General features: G+C 54.5%; 2 protein-coding genes across 10 annotated transcripts in view; one reads left to right on the top strand and one right to left on the bottom strand.

Annotated features, from left to right (window-relative positions):
• The first annotated feature begins 4,178 nt into the window (after positions 1–4,178).
• On the top strand, positions 4,179–13,129 carry MSTO1 (misato mitochondrial distribution and morphology regulator 1). 4 transcript variants are annotated; one of them, XM_084613234.1, is made up of 15 exons: positions 4,182–4,583; positions 5,146–5,275; positions 5,577–5,646; positions 6,243–6,318; positions 6,452–6,654; positions 7,856–7,923; positions 8,906–9,047; positions 9,207–9,324; positions 9,419–9,553; positions 9,847–9,999; positions 11,163–11,294; positions 11,622–11,806; positions 12,181–12,285; positions 12,393–12,508; positions 12,790–13,129. In XM_084613234.1, the coding sequence occupies exons 1-15, from the start codon at positions 4,491–4,493 to the stop codon at positions 13,023–13,025; spliced, it is 1,962 nt and encodes a 653-aa protein (XP_084469360.1). In that variant the 5' UTR covers positions 4,182–4,490; the 3' UTR covers positions 13,026–13,129. The 4 variants fall into 4 exon arrangements, with proteins under 4 accessions (XP_084469361.1, XP_084469360.1, XP_084469359.1 ...); XM_084613233.1 differs by having other exon boundaries at positions 4,186–4,583; positions 12,787–13,129; XM_084613235.1 differs by lacking the exon at positions 11,163–11,294 and having other exon boundaries at positions 4,179–4,583; positions 12,787–13,129.
• A 207-nt stretch (positions 13,130–13,336) lies between these two features.
• The window catches only part of GON4L (gon-4 like), a 53,260-nt gene continuing 46,318 nt past the window's right edge, over positions 13,337–20,278 (bottom strand). For all 6 annotated transcript variants that reach the window (XM_084613231.1, XM_084613228.1, XM_084613226.1 and 3 more), the window contains 4 exons: positions 19,953–20,160; positions 18,250–19,078; positions 16,335–16,437; positions 13,337–13,912 (listed from right to left, as the gene is read on the bottom strand). In XM_084613231.1, the coding sequence (XP_084469357.1) occupies positions 13,763–13,912; positions 16,335–16,437; positions 18,250–19,078; positions 19,953–20,160 (1,290 nt within the window). In that variant the 3' untranslated portion in view covers positions 13,337–13,762. The remainder of the gene's footprint in view (positions 13,913–16,334; positions 16,438–18,249; positions 19,079–19,952; positions 20,161–20,278) is intronic.

Here is a 20,278-nt window from a genome sequence, read left to right as displayed (position 1 = left end):
TGTGCTGTCTGATGTTGAATGAGCAGGGGCCTTGCGGGCAGTCTCCAGCTGTTCGCTCTCCTGGCTACATGTTCTGTGGTACTGGCGGGTTGCGGCGGCCCTGGAGGGAGGAGATATCTCAGGCCAGGTGGGGTGGGCGGGGGTGTCACGGGGCTGGCGTTATAGGCGGCCTGGAGGGAGGAGATGTCTCAGGCCAGGCGGGGCGGGCGGGGGTGTCAGGGGCTGGCGCTATAGGCGGCCTGGAGGGAGGGAATGTCTCAGGCGGGGCGGGCGGGGGTGTCAGGGGCTGGCGCTATAGGCGGCCTGGAGGGAGGGAATGTCTCAGGCGGGGCGGGCGGGGGTGTCAGGGGCTGGCGCTATAGGCGGCCTGGAGGGAGGGAATGTCTCAGGCGGGGCGGGCGGGGGTGTCACGGGGCTGGCGCTATAGGCGGCCTGGAGGGAGGGAATGTCTCAGGCCAGGCGGGGCGGGCGGGGGTGTCAGGGGCTGGCGCTATAGGCGGCCTGGAGGGAGGGAATGTCTCAGGCGGGGCGGGCGGGGGTGTCAGGGGCTGGCGCTATAGGCGGCCTGGAGGGAGGAGATGTCTCAGGCGGGGCGGGCGGGGGTGTCAGGGGCTGGCGCTACAGGCGGCCTGGAGGGAGGAGATGTCTCAGGCGGGGCGGGCGGGGGTGTCAGGGGCTGGCGCTATAGGCGGCCTGGAGGGAGGAGATGTCTCAGGCCAGGCGGGGCGGGCGGGGGTGTCAGGGGCTGGCGCTACAGGCGGCCTGGAGGGAGGAGATGTCTCAGGCGGGGTGGGCGGGGGTGTCACGGGGCTGGCGTTATAGGCGGCCTGGAGGGAGGAGATGTCTCAGGCCAGGCGGGGCGGGCGGGGGTGTCAGGGGCTGGCGCTATAGGCGGCCTGGAGGGAGGAGATGTCTCAGGCGGGGTGGGCGGGGGTGTCAGGGGCTGGCGCTATAGGCGGCCTGGAGGGAGGAGATGTCTCAGGCGGGGCGGGCGGGGGTGTCAGGGGCTGGCGCTGTAGGCGGCCTGGAGGGAGGGAATGTCTCAGGCGGGGCGGGGTGGGCGGGGGTGTCACGGGGCTGGCGCTATAGGCGGCCTGGAGGGAGGAGATGTCTCAGGCGGGGCGGGCGGGGGTGTCAGGGGCTGGCGCTATAGGCGGCCTGGAGGGAGGAGATGTCTCAGGCGGGGCGGGCGGGGGTGTCAGGGGCTGGCGCTATAGGCGGCCTGGAGGGAGGAGATGTCTCAGGCGGGGCGGGCGGGGGTGTCACGGGGCTGGCGCTATAGGCGGCCTGGAGGGAGGGAATGTCTCAGGCGGGGTGGGCGGGGGTGTCAGGGGCTGGCGCTATAGGCGGCCTGGAGGGAGGAGATGTCTCAGGCCAGGCGGGGCGGGCGGGGGTGTCAGGGGCTGGCGCTATAGGCGGCCTGGAGGGAGGAGATGTCTCAGGCGGGGCGGGCGGGGGTGTCAGGGGCTGGCGCTATAGGCGGCCTGGAGGGAGGAGATGTCTCAGGCGGGGTGGGCGGGGGTGTCAGGGGCTGGCGCTATAGGCGGCCTGGAGGGAGGAGATGTCTCAGGCGGGGCGGGCGGGGGTGTCAGGGGCTGGCGCTATAGGCGGCCTGGAGGGAGGAGATGTCTCAGGCGGGGCGGGCGGGGGTGTCAGGGGCTGGCGCTATAGGCGGCCTGGAGGGAGGGAATGTCTCAGGCGGGGTGGGCGGGGGTGTCAGGGGCTGGCGCTATAGGCGGCCTGGAGGGAGGAGATGTCTCAGGCCAGGCGGGGCGGGCGGGGGTGTCAGGGGCTGGCGCTATAGGCGGCCTGGAGGGAGGAGATGTCTCAGGCGGGGCGGGCGGGGGTGTCAGGGGCTGGCGCTATAGGCGGCCTGGAGGGAGGAGATGTCTCAGGCGGGGTGGGCGGGGGTGTCAGGGGCTGGCGCTATAGGCGGCCTGGAGGGAGGAGATGTCTCAGGCGGGGCGGGCGGGGGTGTCAGGGGCTGGCGCTATAGGCGGCCTGGAGGGAGGAGATGTCTCAGGCGGGGCGGGCGGGGGTGTCAGGGGCTGGCGCTACAGGCGGCCTGGAGGGAGGGAATGTCTCAGGCGGGGCGGGCGGGGGTGTCAGGGGCTGGCGCTATAGGCGGCCTGGAGGGAGGAGATGTCTCAGGCGGGGCGGGGCGGGCGGGGGTGTCAGGGGCTGGCGCTATAGGCGGCCTGGAGGGAGGGAATGTCTCAGGCCAGGCGGGGTGGGCGGGGGTGTCAGGGGCTGGCGCTGTAGGCGGCCTGGAGGGAGGAGATGTCTCAGGCGGGGCGGGGCGGGCGGGGGTGTCAGGGGCTGGCGCTGTAGGCGGCCTGGAGGGAGGAGATGTCTCAGGCCAGGCGGGGCGGGCGGGGGTGTCAGGGGCTGGCGTTATAGGCGGCCTGGAGGGAGGAGATGTCTCAGGCCAGGCGGGGCGGGCGGGGGTGTCAGGGGCTGGCGCTATAGGCGGCCTGGAGGGAGGGAATGTCTCAGGCGGGGTGGGCGGGGGTGTCAGGGGCTGGCGCTATAGGCGGCCTGGAGGGAGGAGATGTCTCAGGCCAGGCGGGGCGGGCGGGGGTGTCAGGGGCTGGCGCTATAGGCGGCCTGGAGGGAGGAGATGTCTCAGGCGGGGCGGGCGGGGGTGTCAGGGGCTGGCGCTATAGGCGGCCTGGAGGGAGGAGATGTCTCAGGCGGGGTGGGCGGGGGTGTCAGGGGCTGGCGCTATAGGCGGCCTGGAGGGAGGAGATGTCTCAGGCGGGGCGGGCGGGGGTGTCAGGGGCTGGCGCTATAGGCGGCCTGGAGGGAGGGAATGTCTCAGGCGGGGTGGGCGGGGGTGTCAGGGGCTGGCGCTATAGGCGGCCTGGAGGGAGGAGATGTCTCAGGCGGGGCGGGCGGGGGTGTCACGGGGCTGGCGTTATAGGCGGCCTGGAGGGAGGAGATGTCTCAGGCGGGGCGGGCGGGGGTGTCACGGGGCTGGCGCTATAGGCGGCCTGGAGGGAGGAGATGTCTCAGGCGGGGCGGGCGGGGGTGTCAGGGGCTGGCGCTGTAGGCGGCCTGGAGGGAGGAGATGTCTCAGGCGGGGCGGGCGGGGGTGTCACGGGGCTGGCGCTATAGGCGGCCTGGAGGGAGGAGATGTCTCAGGCGGGGCGGGCGGGGGTGTCAGGGGCTGGCGCTGTAGGCGGCCTGGAGGGAGGAGATGTCTCAGGCCAGGCGGGGCGGGCGGGGGTGTCAGGGGCTGGCGCTATAGGCGGCCTGGAGGGAGGGAATGTCTCAGGCCAGGCGGGGTGGGCGGGGGTGTCAGGGGCTGGCGCTGTAGGCGGCCTGGAGGGAGGAGATGTCTCAGGCCAGGCGGGGCGGGCGGGGGTGTCAGGGGCTGGCGCTATAGGCGGCCTGGAGGGAGGAGATGTCTCAGGCGGGGTGGGCGGGGGTGTCAGGGGCTGGCGCTATAGGCGGCCTGGAGGGAGGAGATGTCTCAGGCGGGGCGGGCGGGGGTGTCAGGGGCTGGCGCTGTAGGCGGCCTGGAGGGAGGAGATGTCTCAGGCCAGGCGGGGTGGGCGGGGGTGTCACGGGGCTGGCGCTGTAGGCGGCCTGGAGGGAGGGAATGTCTCAGGCCAGGCGGGGCGGGCGGGGGTGTCAGGGGCTGGCGCTATAGGCGGCCTGGAGGGAGGAGATGTCTCAGGCGGGGCGGGCGGGGGTGTCAGGGGCTGGCGCTGTAGGCGGCCTGGAGGGAGGAGATGTCTCAGGCCAGGCGGGGTGGGCGGGGGTGTCACGGGGCTGGCGCTGTAGGCGGCCTGGAGGGAGGGAATGTCTCAGGCCAGGCGGGGCGGGCGGGGGTGTCAGGGGCTGGCGCTGTAGGCGGCCTGGAGGGAGGAGATGTCTCAGGCGGGGCGGGGCGGGCGGGGGTGTCAGGGGCTGGCGCTATAGGCGGCCTGGAGGGAGGAGATGTCTCAGGCGGGGCGGGGCGGGCGGGGGTGTCAGGGGCTGGCGCTATAGGCGGCCTGGAGGGAGGAGATGTCTCAGGCGGGGCGGGGCGGGCGGGGGTGTCAGGGGCTGGCGCTATAGGCGGCCTGGAGGGAGGGAATGTCTCAGGCCAGGCGAGGCGGCCGGGGGTGTCACGGGGCTGGCGCTATAGGCGGCATGAGGAGGGGGGGCCGTGGGCTCGCGGGTCAAGTGGGGTCCCTGCTCGCGCAGGCGAAAACGAGGTCTCGCGAGCTCCCAGCCCGTCGGGCGGTGGGGTCTACGGCCGGGGCGGCCCAATCGCAACCGGCGCGAAGATTGACAGCCGGCGAAGTCGCACGTGACTGTGTTGCTAGGTTACATGACCCGGTCGCTGCTGCGCCGCTTCCAATCAGGAGATGGCCCGCCTACATTTTGCGGCATTAGTTGTGGATTGGTGAAACTCTCAAATGACAAGTACTTCAGCCAATGGGACCAAGTCAGTAATCAAAGCCCCGCCTCCAGGCCGTCCCGGGGCTGGCGGTTGAAGTATGTTCGAGGCGGGCGGGACCCCGCGGCCGGCGGTGACGCTGCAGCTGGGCAGTTACGCGGGGTTCGTGGGCGCGCACTGGTGGAACCTGCAGGTGTGGAGTCTCCTGGTCCTGTCTCGGCCCCCCCCACGCCCCGGGCCCGGCCCCGGCCTCCACCCCGGTCCCCCCCACGCCCCGGGCCCGGCCCCCCCCACGCCCCGGCCTGCCTCGGCCCCCCCCGGGCCCGGTCTCGGCCCCCCCGGCCCCGGCCTCCGCCCCGGCCTGCCTCGGACCCCCCCCACGGCCCGGGCCCGGCCTCGGCCTCCGCCCCGGCCTGCCTCGGACCCCCCCACGGCCCGGGCCCGGCCCCGGCCTCCGCCCCGGCCTGCCTCGGACCCCCCGAGCCGCCTCCCCCGCCTTGACCGAGACCTTCCCCGGCGCGGGCCCGGCCCGCCTTGCCGGCATCCCGCTCCCCCGCCGCGCCCGCCGGCCGAATCCCCGCCCAAACGCGCTCCCCGGCCTCGCGTTGCCTGCCCGGGCCATCTGATCTCGACGCCTGCTCGCCTGGCCCCTCCGGCCGGCGGGAGGCCGCTGTGCGGGGCGTGCCGGGGACTGGCAACTCCCTGGGGCCGGGGCGCGGCCTCCTGCTCGCACCGACCGTCTCTCTCCGCCGCAGGATGCTGCGTGGAGCCGTGACTCGGAGGCGGCGGGGCGCGAGATCTGCCCCGATGTGCTGTACCGCGCTGGGCGGACCCTCGGCCGGCCGGAGACCTACGCGCCGCGCCTCATCCTGATGGACTTGAAAGGTGGGCGGGCGGCTGTTCGCTGGCGGCGTGCGGGCGGCCCTCCTGCCAAGGGTCCGGGGAGCTGCGGGCGAGGACTGCGCCCAGTGGGGCGGGCATCCCACCGGCGTGCGTGGCTGACTCTGCCCCGGCCCTGGCTGTGGCGCTAGAAGCGGCGCTTCACCCCCTGCCTGTGCAGGCTCGTGATGCCTAGTCGGGCAAACCTCTTGGGGGCGGGGTTCATCTGGGCTGGAGAATACGGTGGGCTTTCTTACTGTCTTTAGCCCCAAGTACTGCAAACCCTGTGACCTGTTCTCTTGTGCAGGAAGCCTCAACTCTCTGAAAGAAGAGGGATGTTTATATGGGGACATGAAAAGAGACACCTCGGTAGCTTGGTGAGTGTTACCATTTGTTCTTTCATCCTCTTAGCTGGAGAGGTTACTCTGCTGCTATAACAGTGTGGGGTGGGGTGCAGGAGAGGTTTGGGTTGTGGGCTCTGGCCCAGCGACGTTTACCTGGAGCTGCTCCGAGGTGGCAGCGGCGCACAGCAGGGTCAGGGCAGGCTCCCTGCCTGCCCTGGCCCTGTGCCTTTCGGGGAGGCAGCTGGCACCATGTCCCTGCCACCCCGCGGGGGAGGGCTCTGCATGCCTGTGGGTACGGCCCCTGAAGCTCCCATTGGCCGCGGTTCCCCATTCCTCACCAATGGGAGCTTCAGGGGAGGTACCCACAGGCAAGAGCAGCACATGGAGCCCTCTGCTCCCTATCCCCCAGGGGCTACTGGGACATGGCGCTGGCTGCTTCCTGGAGCAGAGTGGGGGTGGAAAATCCATGGCCCAGATCCAAAGCCCTGACAGGCCGCAGTTTGCTCACCCCTGTACTAGACTGTAAGCTCTTTGGGGGGGGACTGTCTTGCTACATGCCCAGTGCGATCTTGCTCTCTGAAGCTCCTTGTGCTCCTGTAGTACAAATAATGAGGGGATTTATTTTTCAGGCCGGGTAGTCTGTCGACTCATCAAGAAGACCCTCCTGCAAAGAATCTTTTTCTACAAGACCTCAGCAAACTGGAGGTGAGAAGCCAGAACTCAAGGTGTAGATACTGAATGGGTTTGATTTGTATCCTAGAACCAGAGATGCTAAATTAACAGAGTTTTGGTCTTGACAACAAGCTTTGTTAGATATAGTTGCTTTTCTTGTTTGTAGGTTTTGGTGTCTAGACCAGAGGTGGGCAAACGACGGCCCGCGTGGCCCAGCCCTCGGCTCCTCCCTGCTGTTCCCCCTCCCCCACAGCCTCAATGCACCGCGCCACACTCTGGGCAACCGGGCAGCCCAGTTGCAGAGCCGCGGCCTGACCCGCCGCTCTGGGCAGTGCAGCGCCGCCAGCCACTGGTGCTCCAGGCTGTGTGGTAAGGGGGCGGAGGGAGTGGATAGAGGGCAGGGGAGTTTGGGTGTGTGGTCAGGGGTGTCGATAGGGGTTGGGGAACAGGGGGGTTGGATGGGGCAGGAGTCTGGAGGGGGCAGTCAGAATGAGAGGAGGGGTTGGATGGGGCGGCAGGGGGTAGTCAGGGGAAAGGGAGCAGGGGGTGGTGGATGGGGCAGGAGTCAAGAGGAGGGGCCATCAGGGAGCAGGGGGGTTGGATGGGGCAGGAGTCCTGGGGGAGCTGTCAGAGGGCAAGCAGCGGGGGGGTCAGATAGGAGGTGGGGGGCCAGGCCACACCTGGCTGTTTGGGGAGAGACAGCCTCCCCTAACCAGCCCTCTGTACAATTTTGGAAACCCAATGTGGCCCTCAGACCAAAAAGTTGGCCCGCCTCTGGTCTAGACCTTTCTACTTCCTCTACACCATGTACACACTTGCCCAGATCCTGTTGATCTTCCTGCTTGCTTTTTTGTAAAAGAACATGTGGTTGGAATTATTTCCCCCTTAAACCTTCCTAAGGCCTTTCTGAACATAATACCAGCAGAGCAGCTGACTTCTCCATGTCTCCAGTGACAATGCTCAAGGGCAGAGAGACTGAGAAGCTGCAGTAAAGGCAAGACTATCAGAGGGAGGCCAGTACACACAAATGTAGATTCTGGATTTATTATTGGTGATGGGTATAGGAGGGAAAGCTGTTCTTGCACAAACTGTGAGAAAAGTATAACTGTAAGTGGACCAAAGGCAGCCATTAGCATTGCACCAACAGTGTTTTTTTTTTTTAAGAGGGTTCAAGAGTTGTGAAAGGGTCTTCTCTCTAATGTTCAGCTGTCTGTGCAAATCAAAGGTCTTCTGTTTTGATGTGAAAGAAATGGATGAAATGTTGTCCAAATAACACATCTCTGTAGCTTGTGTTCTACAAATTCAGGCTGAAGATCTACCATTAGTGTCCTTGATTAAGATTGCACTCCTCCCCTAGTGCCTTGCAGCATGCATCACAGTACTGCTGTTTGTGTGAACCACTTTGGGGTCGTTCAGGATAAAATCATTAGAGAAATAAATAAGACTTTATGAAAGTACAGTGTACCATAGAAGCACAGATGTAGAACAATGTTCCCAGCCCCTTCCCACTATATTGCCCTGTTATCCATTTACAAGTGAGGCAATGCCATAATAAAACCTGTCTCTGGAGCTTTTTGTTGCAGGGAGGCATATCCTCTGATGGAGACTTCAGTCCCAGAGCTCTTCCTCTCAGTAAAGGTATGTAAGTCTTCGGTGCCTATATGTCTGTTTAGGTGAAAGATCACAGGAATGGAGAATTGTAAAGCGAGTGAAATGGGGAAGGGACTTCATTGCAGTCAATCATGAGCTTAGAGAACATAAGTATGTCCATTCTAGGTCAGACCAAAGGTCCATCTAGCCCAGTATCTTGTCTTCCGACAGTAGCCAATGCCAGGTGCTTAAGAGGGAATGAACAGAACAGGTAATCATCAAGTGAGCCATCCCTTGTTGCCCACTCCCTGCTTCTGGCAAAACTAAGGCTAACCACCATTGATGGACTTATCCTCCATGAATTTATCTAGGTTTTTTTTTAACCCAGTTATAGTCTTGGCCTTCACAACAGCCTCTAGCAAAGAATTCCATGGTTGACAGTGCGTTGTGAGTAGTAGTACTTCCTTTTGTTTGACTTTAAACCTGTTGCCTATTAATTTCATTTGGTGACCCCCTAGTTCTTGTGTTATGAGGAGTAAATAACACTTTTTACTTTCTCCACACCTGTCATGATTTTATAGACCTCTATCATATCCCCCATTAATAGTCTCTCTTTCAAGCTGAGAAGTCCCAGTCTTATTAATCTCTCCTCCTATTTTAAGTCCAAATTCATCATACTCCCTCCTGTGGCTGCTTTCCTCCATTGATTGGTGTTGTATGCTGGTATTCAGCTCTAAAGCACTCTATTTAGCACAAAGTATAATTTTACGCACAGGTAATAGTTTTATAATAATGCTATCCTGTTGCTATGAATCTGTGACAGAGGCAGGGGTTTGGGATAATGCCATGGTGTGAAGGGCACAGGAAATAAGTGTGGGACTAGGTTACCAAGAGAATTGTGTGTAAAGTACTAGGGCCTTGGCTTAAAATCAAAAACACTTTAGCAGAGAGCCTTGTGATCCCATTGTCTGGGTTATTAGAAGCTAAGTGTTGGAAGGTGAACCTTTATCTGCAAATGTTCTTTTTGCAGATGTATCTCAGCTCCCTAAACAGCTGCATGTTTCCCAGAAGGGTCACCAGTTGGAAGGCAGCGTGCAGGTTTGGTCTGATTACCTCCGAGTGCATCTGCATCCCAGAAGCATCTTCATGATACATCAGTACAACTATGATGGGTATGTTTATTTTACTTCAAATGCAAACTGAGGCAAAGTGGTAGCTTCACAAAGGGGCATGGCTGCTGACTGCAATTTAGGGATCAGCCTAACTGGATACTTGCTAAAAAACACAAAAAGAGGGAGTGGAGTTAAATGCTCACCTTGTCCTTCTTTTAGGGAGTCCAGTCAACTTGAAGCCTTTGGACAAGGTGAAAGCCTCCTGCACAACTCCACTTACCTAGAGGAGCTGGAAGATAGATTGCACTTCTACGTGGAAGAGTGTGATTATCTGCAGGTACATGGGGCTACATTTACCTGACCTGTTTAGGGAACTCTGCCAATTGAACTTTTGGTAGAAATTCAAACACTATTTGTCCCTTTTGGTGTAGGGTTTTCAGATTCTGTGCGACTTGAACAATGGATTTTCTGGAGTTGGAGCTAAGGTGACAGAACTGCTCCATGATGAGTATTCAGGGAGAGGAATCCTGACATGGGGACTGACTCCAGTCATTCATAATGTTGGGGTAAGTATGCAGTGGAAAAAGTGTGCCTGATCTCCTGAAATTAGTGCACACGTTCTGACTCAGGCTGCTTCCTATAAAACAGATATTGAGAAGGAAGAAGATAGAGCAAAAGAGTGTCTTCGTGCAGTGGATACTGCAACAGTAGCTGCCCTTCTTTGTGCCTCACATAGCACTTTTACTTCCAAAGGAGCCTAAGGCCAGGGCAGATTAATTTGGGGGCATCATGTTTAATTGCTAAATTGTTTAAGTGCCAAGCAGAGCTGTGTGGATTTTTTGGCATCTTTTGTCCGCAGGTGTCCTGGAAGGATTTTTACAGGCTGATGAACACAGTCCTGGGAATTGTCCATCTCTCCACTCACAGCTCACTCTTTTGCCCACTGTCACTCAATGGAAGTCTGGGACTCAAACCAGAAGCCCCTGTTACACTCCCATATGTACATTATGATGTGAGTATACACGGTCACTGACTGGACACGCAGACTGGAAGCTTTTGGGAACGTTTTCTGTCTGGAAAGGCCTGACCACACTAGTGTATATAGTCAGAACTTTGTGCCAGAAGGGCTAAATCCTCCCATGCTAAAAAATAAAGCTCATGTTCTATATAGGGGGAAGTTCTAAATAATAGTTTGTCTCTCCAGACCTGCCTAATCCTATCCCTAATTTTGAAGTTGATTATGTAACTCCATCTCTGTATATTTCCTCAATTTTAAACCTACAACCCCTTAGTTCTGGTCTGTCCAGTGACCTTGGTGATCTATTTAATAACCCTTTGATTACTCACAGGCCTGAAGTATTTACCAGGTGTTTTCTGCTCACACATGAGCCTACATTCCAATTACCTTTGATGCCATTTACTGCACTCTCCATTTTAACTCTGGGTTATGGCCCTTTACATTAGTTGTAATAATTGCAGGTTCCTGAATTGTCTCACACACTTACCTTGTGTTGTAGGTAGAGCCCGCCTGGATACAAAATATGTATACACAGCTGATCAGGTATGGTCTGTGGATATAAAGCAGATATCCACAGATTTGCAGGGCTCTAGTTACAGGACTAAGATGGATTCATTCACATGATTGAATTCAGTTTGCAGTCTCAACTCTTGTTTAACTGGTTCAGTCCAAGGCTGGAGGTAATGCATATGGGTGACTGTACAGGAAATCTAAATTGGTGCAGCATTGTAATTGCAGACAGACACTGGCTCATTCCCTTCTGATTTAATCAGCTTTTTACAATGCTAGTTGAAGTGCAGAAAGCTCAAAACTTTGTAGATTTCAGGACTGGGTCTCAGTGACCTGAGCCCCTCAACTGGGAATGCACAGCAGAACATATGGGATGACCATAACACTATTCTGTCATTTGAAAAATTACTAATGAGATAATCAACAATAGCAGTTTTTTTATTAAGATTTCTACTGCATGAATGTCAAGTCACTCGGGCTTTAAACTGTAACAGTTTGTATCCTTAGGGCTGTTCTGCTCTGCCTTGGTCATTCCAAAGAGAAACTGCTTTTAGTTGGTTTAGTTAAGGAATGGAAGTGTCTGAAATTCAATCTTAAATTACCTTTTCCTCCTCTAACTTTGCTGTGGTTCAATTGTTCTTCTGTAGGCCTCTCTAAACTATCACAGCAGTGCAATCTTGGCAACAGCATTGGATACCCTCAGTGCTCCATACAGGCTCCATTCTTCCCAGTTCTCCATGGTACAGCTTGCAGATGCATTTAACAGCTCTGGGAGAAAGGTAGTGTTCTTCTAAAGGAAATCATTAGTGGCCACAGTGAAGCTGGAGGGGCTGAATAGTGTAAGGTAGAAGTAATATGCTGAATGTGTTACTGTAGCTATTCTGTTTCATGCCTGTCTTCTGTTGAGCATTGTTCCCACAACTCTCACTGGCAGAATCTTTCCTCTTGCCTATAAATTGAGCCTCTGTGTATGTAGATGTTATATAACATGCTGCATTGTCTGCTGGTAGTTTTGGATACAGATCTCTTGCAGGAGTCCCCCTGATCTCCAGAAAAAGCTGAGATCAGATTATTACAGACATTTCTATTGGCCTGTTCTCTCTCAGGTTGTGGCTGCAGGGGCTGCTGTACCCTTTCCTATGGCATATGGTCAGTCTCTCCCAGATGCTTTGTGCAGCTACCAGCTTGCAGTGCCATGGACACCATTGTCTTCGTGTGGGGAGCAAAAGGACAGCTGCTGTTTTGCTCAGTCTGTTGTGCTGAGAGGAATTGGCAAAGAAAATCTTATCAGGTAAGAAACAGCTAGATCAAATACCTGTCTTTCAGAGCTGGCCCCTATCCATGGTGATCTCTGACAATAGGGGCTTCTTAAGGGAGGGACTCTGGCCTTTAAATTCTTACTGGTCCAAAAGAGCTGAAGCAAGTAACCTTTAGGATATGTGGAAGGCCTGCTTTGCTTGTCAGGTTATCACTTGACAGGCTGGCATCAATAAGGAAGAATCTCTTGTTACTAAGAATTACAGGACCCTTGCATTGTTCTAGTACATGTGGCTGGTTTTAGATCAGGGTAGAACCATTCCTGGCCCCCTGTGGCTCAGCCACACAGTTACCAGCATCTTAGTTCAGGCACTCCTACAATATGCATTTACTTGTTTTTCTTTGCAGTAATCTTCCTCCAGGGTCACAACCCAAGTCTGCCCTACATGCTTGTGAAACTGGGGAGGAGGTTCTAGGAAGCTACTTACGTGCTCGGTGCCCAGGGACATTCAGGTCGGTGATATGCTCTGACTAGCCTGCTTGGGGGATGGGGTCCCTGATTGCTAATTATGAAATGTCTATAGTGAATTTTGGATAATTCTCTCCTTTTTCCTTGGCAGCACCTCATATTTGCTTCAGGGCCCATGTAAAGTGTTACCCCCATACCCCCAATTTTTCTCTGCTCTTCTAAACAAGCATGGTTTCCTCCTGGACAAGCTTCCTAGGTGCTCAACAGGTAAGATCCTCTCTCATACCCCTGTATGTGAGGAAGGGGTTAATTAAAAAAAAAAAAAAGCTTAGGAACTTAGGGTGCCAGCTTTTGAATACCTCCCTCTAAAGCTAGCCCTTTTCCAGCTGTTGGAGTAGGGCCAGTGCATGCCAATGGCACTGTCCTACAAGCGCTCTCAAGACCCCTTTCCCTGGTAGAACACTTATTTTAAAAGTAGAATGGGAAGGGAACATGGTGACATACTCTGAATGTGAGATGTTTCAGGGGAGATGTTTTTTCCACAGCAGTCGAAAGCATCCCTGTCCTAACAGCACTGCAGTCATCACCTGCTCTGTACAGTGCTCTCAACAGTTTATATAAGGAGCTGCATCGAGTGGATGTACAGCGCTGGGCTAGCTTCTTCTCTGCAGGCGTTGAACTTTATGATTTTCAGGAGGCCCTACATGAGCTAAGAACGCTGTCCCAATGCTATAAAACAAGCTTGGAGTTTGATGAATCTGAAGAGGAAGCAGACTCAGATTAACTCTACCGCTTATCACTTTAGGAAGAAGAAACTTTGATTTTTTTTTTTTAAATGTTGAACTAGGGCACTGGCTTTTTAAAGAATAAAATGTTACTGCAAATTAAGTAACAGTTGTGCTGCATCTGTTACATAGAGAGGGTGGCTTTAGACCTCTGTAATTCAAGTACGAGACTTACCAGTTTACATCAGCATTGTCCATTATTTATCACAACAGAATTATGCTTTAGAATGAGACTGAACAATAAACATGGATCATTTCAGCTTATAGCCTTTCCAGATATAAAAAGGGGACAGTAATGAAATTTACAAAATTTGAATGTGGGAAAGCATTTACTTCATCTAACAGGACACATCTTATGATACAGTAATTACAAGTTTTTTATTGCTGTATCTGCAATAAATCATGAGGATGTTCAATTTAAATCTTTGTTACACAGAGAAAGGCCTTGCCCCAGTGGAATCTTTTTAAGTTTTAGTCATGCAGGTCACATTTGCGGAATGAAAAGCTGCCAGGGTAACATTATCCTATTAATTGTGTATCAAACATTAGACCTGTGCTCCTGTAGAATGAATTTAGTTGGTTATACATGTAGCAAGATTATCCAAAAAATTAAGGTGCCATTTTAAGTTACAGTCCTGTGCAAATATTCCTGCCTCCACCAGAGCATCCCTCTAGCAGCAAACGGGCTAGTACCTACATTTGTGATGTACTAGTTAGTCCACCAGCACAAAGGTGTTTAGTCATCCTGTTCTTCTTCAGAGAGGAGCAGATCCTTATCTGACAGCTGGTCAGTATTGCTGGTGCTTGTTGCGTCTTCCTCATCCTCAGAACTTCCATCATAGGATGTATGGAAGAGCCTCATCAATTCCCTGAAGCGGTGGGACACCTGATTATGGAGAGAGACTTGAGAATAAATGGCTCATGCACAGTGGGGCAGCTTGTAGGTCCCACCCATACATAGCACTAAGATTGGAAATTACTGTGAAAGCAGAAGCATTTAACACACTCCAATCCCATCACAGGAGAAAGAAAAGTAGTACCCAGGAACCATTTTAAAAATACTGGACACAAAAGCAGTTAAGTTACAGAGTTGAGCTAATTATCTAGTGCAGGGGTCAGCAACCTTTTAGAAGTGGTATGCCAAGTCTTCATTTATTCACTTTAATTTAAGGTTTCGCATGCATGCCAATAATACATTTTAACGTTTTTTAGAAGGTCTCTCTCTATAAATCTATATATTATATAACTAAACTGTTGTCATATGTAAACAAGGTTTTCAAAATGTTTAACAAGCTTCATGTAAAATTAAATTAAAATGCTGATCTTACGCTACCGGCCTGGGGTTCCATTCACCTAGGCCAGCACCGGGCTGAGCGGGGCCTGTGGCCAGCACCCCGGCAGCCAGAACCCCAGACCAGCAGTGGGCTGAGCAGAGCCGGTGGCCGGGACCCCAGACAAGCAGTGGGCTGAGCAGCTCAGCCTACTGCCAGTCTGGGGTTCCGTCCACAGGCTCCTACCAGTCAGGGTCCCGGCCCTGTCCACATAAAGTAGGTACCTACCTTCTCCCTGGTTCTAGCCATTCTCTTCCTATCTCTGCACTGAGAACAGGCCTGGGAGTGAAGGGTCTGGCTAAGAGCTAGAATGAAGGAGGGGGCTCAGGGTTGGGGCAGGAAGTTTGGGTGTGGAGCGCTTACCTAGGCAGCTCCCATTTGGTGCGAGGGGTGCAGGTGGGAATGTGTGTGGGGTGTGGGTGTGCAGGAGCTCCCGTTTGGTGCGAGGGATGGGGGTGGGGATGTGGGGGGTGTAAGAGTCAGGGCAGAGGGCTGGGGTCATGCGGGTGCTCCCAGCCCCCTGCACGGCAGGAGGCTGGAGGGGATATGCTGATTCCACCCCCTTTCTCCAAGGTCCCTGGAGCAGAGAGCATGCTTCAGCTCCACTTTCCCCTCTCCCCTCTGTAGCAAGGGCCATCAGCTAATCGGCCACAGGGAGGGAGAGGAGAAGGGGTAGGAACCCAGCACACTGGGGGAAGCTTGCCTGTCCTGCAAGGAGAGAGCGGTGAGCAGAGAAGAGCAGGCCGGGCAGGGCAGGATTTTTAATGGCACACTGCTGTTAGGCGGACAGCAGTGTGCCATTAAAAATTGGCATGCATGCCATAGGTTGCCAACCCCTGATCTAGTGTTAATAGCAAACAGTGTGAAACATCACAGAGCTTCCTCAAGGCAAAGCCTTTACAAAATCAACCTACAGGGGATTTAGGCACATTAGACATTCAAGAGTTTAGGCTAGTACATGATGGTGGGAAACACCACTGGGGTCACGATATCTCTGAACAGCTCACAACTCTGCTAATGCACCATCCTAAATTCCAAAACCTTGTGCAATCACAGTCCCAGCACTCTTCTGCACAGACTGATAAGCTATGCAGGTGGACTTTTTTTTTCCATTTTGTGGCACAAGGTATGCTTGGCACGCAGGCTAATGCAGTAACCATCTCTCAGTCCCTTAAGCCAGTGGTTTTCAAACTTTTTTTCTGGCTCCCCAGCTGAACAAAATTGTTGATGTCCGCAACCCAACAGAGCTGGGTTGAGGGCTTTGCGGTATGGGAGGGGGTCAGGGCTCTGGGGTGGGACCAGGGATGAGGGGTCTGGGGCAAGGGCTTACCTCCAGCAGCTCCGAGTCAGTGGCGCAGCTGGAGTGCAGAGACAGGTTTCACACCTGTCCTGAAACTGCGGACCGCGCTGCACCCCAGAAGCGGCCACCATCAGATCCCGCTCCTAGGTGGAGGCATGCAAATACCTCTCGCCCGCAGGCACTGCCTCCCACCCCCCAGCTTCCCAGCCAATGGGAGTGCAGAGCCAATGCTGGGGGCAAGGCCAGTGCACAGAGCCTCGTGGCCACCCTGCCTAGGAGTCGGACCTGCTGCTGGCCGCTTCTGGGGCACTGCACGGTGTTGGAACAGGTAGGGACAAGCATGTCTTAGCCAGACAGTACCGCTGACAGGACTTTTAACAGCCTGGTCAGTGCTGCTGGCCTGGGTCGCAACCCACAGTTTGAAAGCCACTACCCTAAGCAGTGGTGCTCAAAATTTTGTATTAGTGACCCCTTTCACACATCAAGCCTCTGAGTGTGACTATTTTATATTTAATACTATTATAAATACTGGAGGCAAAGTGGGTTTTGGGGGTGGAGCGGACAGCTCAAACCCCTACCCCACATAACCTCGTGACACCCCCCCACCCCCCAGTTTGCAAACCCCTTCTTAACAGCTTTCAAAATGATCTGCACCCCTCTCACATACAAGCACTTACCTCACTAGCAGTTTTATTGCCCAGTTCCTGTGAGATAGCACTGAAGGTTTCCAAGTGGGCTCCTCGCTCCTGGCAGGTGGTAAGAATGACACGATCGGCCTCCCTGTAAGCAATACATCACAGTTATGGACACAGCTTGGAGCAGGAGACTGACCCTACAGCCACCTCAAGTATGAAAAAACCCACCAGTGCACTTCGGCCTGAGTCAGGGTGGGATGCACAAAGGGACTTAGGTTGTTACAATGCTGAGCATCACGGTGTCTAACTTTTAGGTGCCTAGAAAAAAAAGTCACAGGAACAACTCTGCAATCCCCAAAGCCCAAGTTAGCCACCTATGGTGGGCCTTAGACTGCACCTCACAAAGCCAGCACAATAGGCCAAGAGTCACCTAATCTAGCCACTGGGAAATACGAACCAGACCTCTTTCAGAGATAGGTACCCAAGTCTGGGCTGCACAGAAGGCATCTAGCTCTGCTAGTGAGTCATACAATGGAGAAAGATTGGTGCTTGGCTGCTTAAATTGCGTACAGGATTTGAAACAAAAGAGCCAGTGTGTGTGGGGGAGGAGAGGGGCAAGACTACCCTTGCAATCTTTAGCCTAGTGCATAAGGTACTCATCCAAAATGTAGGAGACACCCCCTCTCCCCCTCCTGAAGGAGAAGGGATTTGAGCAAGGATCTCCACCTCCCACAAGTGTGCTAGCCTCGGCCATGGAGTCACTCTTACATTCTCTAGCTTAGTTTAAGTATTCCATTGTTTAATTAGCATGGAACTTCAATAGGAGAGACCGAGGGAGTGCCACATCAGCATAGTCCATACCCTAGTTGTTAGGGTACTAAACTGAGAGGTGGCAGATCCCTGTTCATATTCCTTCTCTCCCTTAGTAGGGCAGGAGCCTTGAAATAAGGATCAATAACATTGTGGTCGAGTATCCTAGCCCCTAGGCTAAAGATTACAAGGGAGATCCTCCCCGCAGGGCTATACTGCATGAACTCACCAGAAAGGGTGGATCTGGTAGGCATGCTCAGAGGTGACCTACCAGATTGGGTCCCCTGCCTACAACTTGGGCAGCCACACACCTATCTTTCCTTGTTTATGAATCTCGGTGAGGCTTAGGTGGGACACAGGTGTGTCCAGATGCCTATCATAGGGCAGTAGTGTATATGCATATGCAGGAGACAGATGCCTAGCTGTCTAGAGTGAGGCTGTAGCACACATGGCCCAAGGAAAAAAAAAAGTTGGGCACTGAGTAAATTTAGGTGCAAGAGTTAGGCAACAGCCAAGCAGGAGTTTCGTGAATATAAGGTGTGCCTAAAACTAGGACTTCGGCATCTTCATGGCTCTCACCCTAAGTCTCTCTCTCTCTCTAGTGGCCAGCTTCACACAATGTGCTTAGCCTTTCTAGGGCAGGGGCATAGGCAGCGGGTCGCATAGGCAGGGGGAGGCGCTGCCTCCCCAAACAGCCAGGCATGACCCCACCGCCTGCCATGATGCTCCCTGCATGCAGCTGTGGCTCCAGTAGTCCCCCAGGCTCTGAGTCCATCCCCCCAATAAGCCGGGGCTGGGGGCTAGCCTCCCTCAGCCAGAGGTTCACACGCTGCCCATGTGCAGGGGGGCTCCTAGAGAAAACCCACTTCTTTCCCAGCCCAAAATATTGGACTTATTATTAGAACCTGCCTGAAACAAGGCAGTATGTTTAACAGCTGGGATGAAAAGTGTTATGCTGCTGTTCTGGGCTGCTCTAGTAAGAAACTAGACGGGAGAGCAAGAGGAAGATAGATGAGAAGACAAAAGGAAAGACATCAGGAACAGGGGAGACAGCAAGATGGAAAAAAGGGAAACTATAGCAGCTGAGAGATAAGCCACTGCAGACACAGTATAACAGGAACATAAAATATGATGCACGAGCACATACCTGGTCCAGAGAACAACCTTCTCCCCAGTAGAGCTGACTTTGCTATTCTTTGCACACACGGTGGCTTCCATGATTTTCTGCTGCTGCTCATCCTCCCTTTGTCCCATGTCAGAAGGAACTGCTCTACATTCCAGCTCTTCAAACTGTTGCTGCACCTTGAAGCAGCAGTTACTTTCATCTGACTTTAATCTGATCTGTGATTCCCGGCCAAAAGGAGAGACTCCACTGCAGCCAGTACCATCTGCTTCTGATAGTACATGGTCACTGGGGACCTGCAAGTGGACATGCTTTTCCAGTGTCTTCAACTTGAGTTTTCTAACTGCTCCCAACCAATTCCTCCTCACTTCAGTTTTTCCTTCCAGAGGGAAAGATAATCTCTCCATTTCTCTTCCTCCTGATTTTGAAGGAGCGTGTCCAGGTTTAACTGATGACTTGAACTGAAGGGCTATCTTCTGTTGTGAGCTCCTTCCAGGAAAGCGATCAGCTCCCGTGCAGCCTGTCCTTGTAGCTGAATCAGACCCTAAAACATGCTTGGCAAGGTCAAGGGAACCCTCTCCAGTCCCTCCATATCTCTGGTTTAATCTTGTCTCACTATCACTTCCTAGACCATAAGGGTTGCTTTCGTTCTGTTGAGGCAGCTTTATATTAAATCCAGAGTCAGTAATTCCAGTTTGACTTTCTTTTGCAGTGTCCACGACAGCAGTGACCCCAGCTTTTGCAGAGCACAGAGGGCTTCCCGTAGAGCTCAGTTCTAGGACCCTGCTATTAGGCAATGCTCCTTCAGAAGAGACACCTCTGCAGCAGATCAACTGTCCTTCTAGTTGAGATCCTGCCCAAGAAACCCCAAAAGATTAGAAGGAGGAACTTCTGAAGGATGGAGATTTTAGATTGGAGCACAAAGAGAAACCAGAGAACATGGTTTTAACCTCTGCTGTGTTTTGCACAGATCACTCCCCAGTGCAGTTTCCCTAATTATGTTACTGTGTAAGAGTGCTGGGTGCAGAGGTAAATCACAGCTAGCGAGACTCTGAATATCCTGTGCCTGTGAGAAGGTGTTGCACATGCTAGTATCCCAATGTGCACTAGGTGCTGCCTGCCCCTTAATACTTAAACATGGAAAACAAGATGGCATCTCCATATGTGCTAGGTACCATGGTACACAAACGTAGAATCTTCTCCAGCAAGTTGTAATCCAACTGCATTTATGGACAGGAGGGGTATGCCCCCTTAGTGTATTTACACTGCCAGTCATCCTGTGTATTTTGATCGCACAGGCGGGGACTGGGGGAGAGAAAAGAGAGAATAACTAAGTACTCTGGATAGATGGAATTGCAGGGAAAAGTGTGCTGGCAAGGAGAGCTTACATAAATTAGTAATTTTGTGGAGCTGGCAGGAAGGCTCTCCAGTCCCATGGAGGGGAGAGTTCCACAAACAATCCATCAGAATAGTTTAGATTTGATGGGTGTTTTTTGTCCAGGTGGGCTAAGATGACTGACATGGGGGCAGGTATACTTTGTAGATTGGGTATTTAGGCCACCTAGAGCCAAAGTGAGGCACATGGAAGGAGCTGAATTAACAACTATTTCTAATCATCCTCATTTTAACCTCAATGAATCTGTATTTAGACGACACTCAAGACCCATCCCAATTTGTCCGCAAAATTTACACAGTGACAGCTGCCCATGCATATGACCTTCACAGACCTGAAGCCAGGGAGTCTGCTTTCCTAGACATGGTTTTTGTTCTGCTCTGGCCATTCTCCACTTCATCCCTGTACTCCAGAGACTCCTCTGCAGGCTCCTTACATGTCCCAAGCTCCTTTCCTTCAGGCTGAGGGCTTAACTCTCGTTGAGTCAGGCTGTTAGTGAGCTCTTGAGAATCTTTATTTTTATAGGGTTTGCTATCACACACCTGCAGATCAGAAGAACTTCACAGATTACAAACAGACTCTCAGTGTATCTGACCAACCCGTAGCACCACAGCTCGTGTAGAATCATAGAAACAATGGAGCTGAAAGGGCCCTCAAGAA

Source organism: Lepidochelys olivacea (assembly GCF_965140295.1).
Source record: "Lepidochelys olivacea isolate rLepOli2 genome assembly, chromosome: 24".
In the NCBI taxonomy this organism is placed as follows: Eukaryota; Metazoa; Chordata; order Testudines; family Cheloniidae; genus Lepidochelys; species Lepidochelys olivacea.
This window is presented reverse-complemented; position numbering and strand designations above follow the sequence as displayed.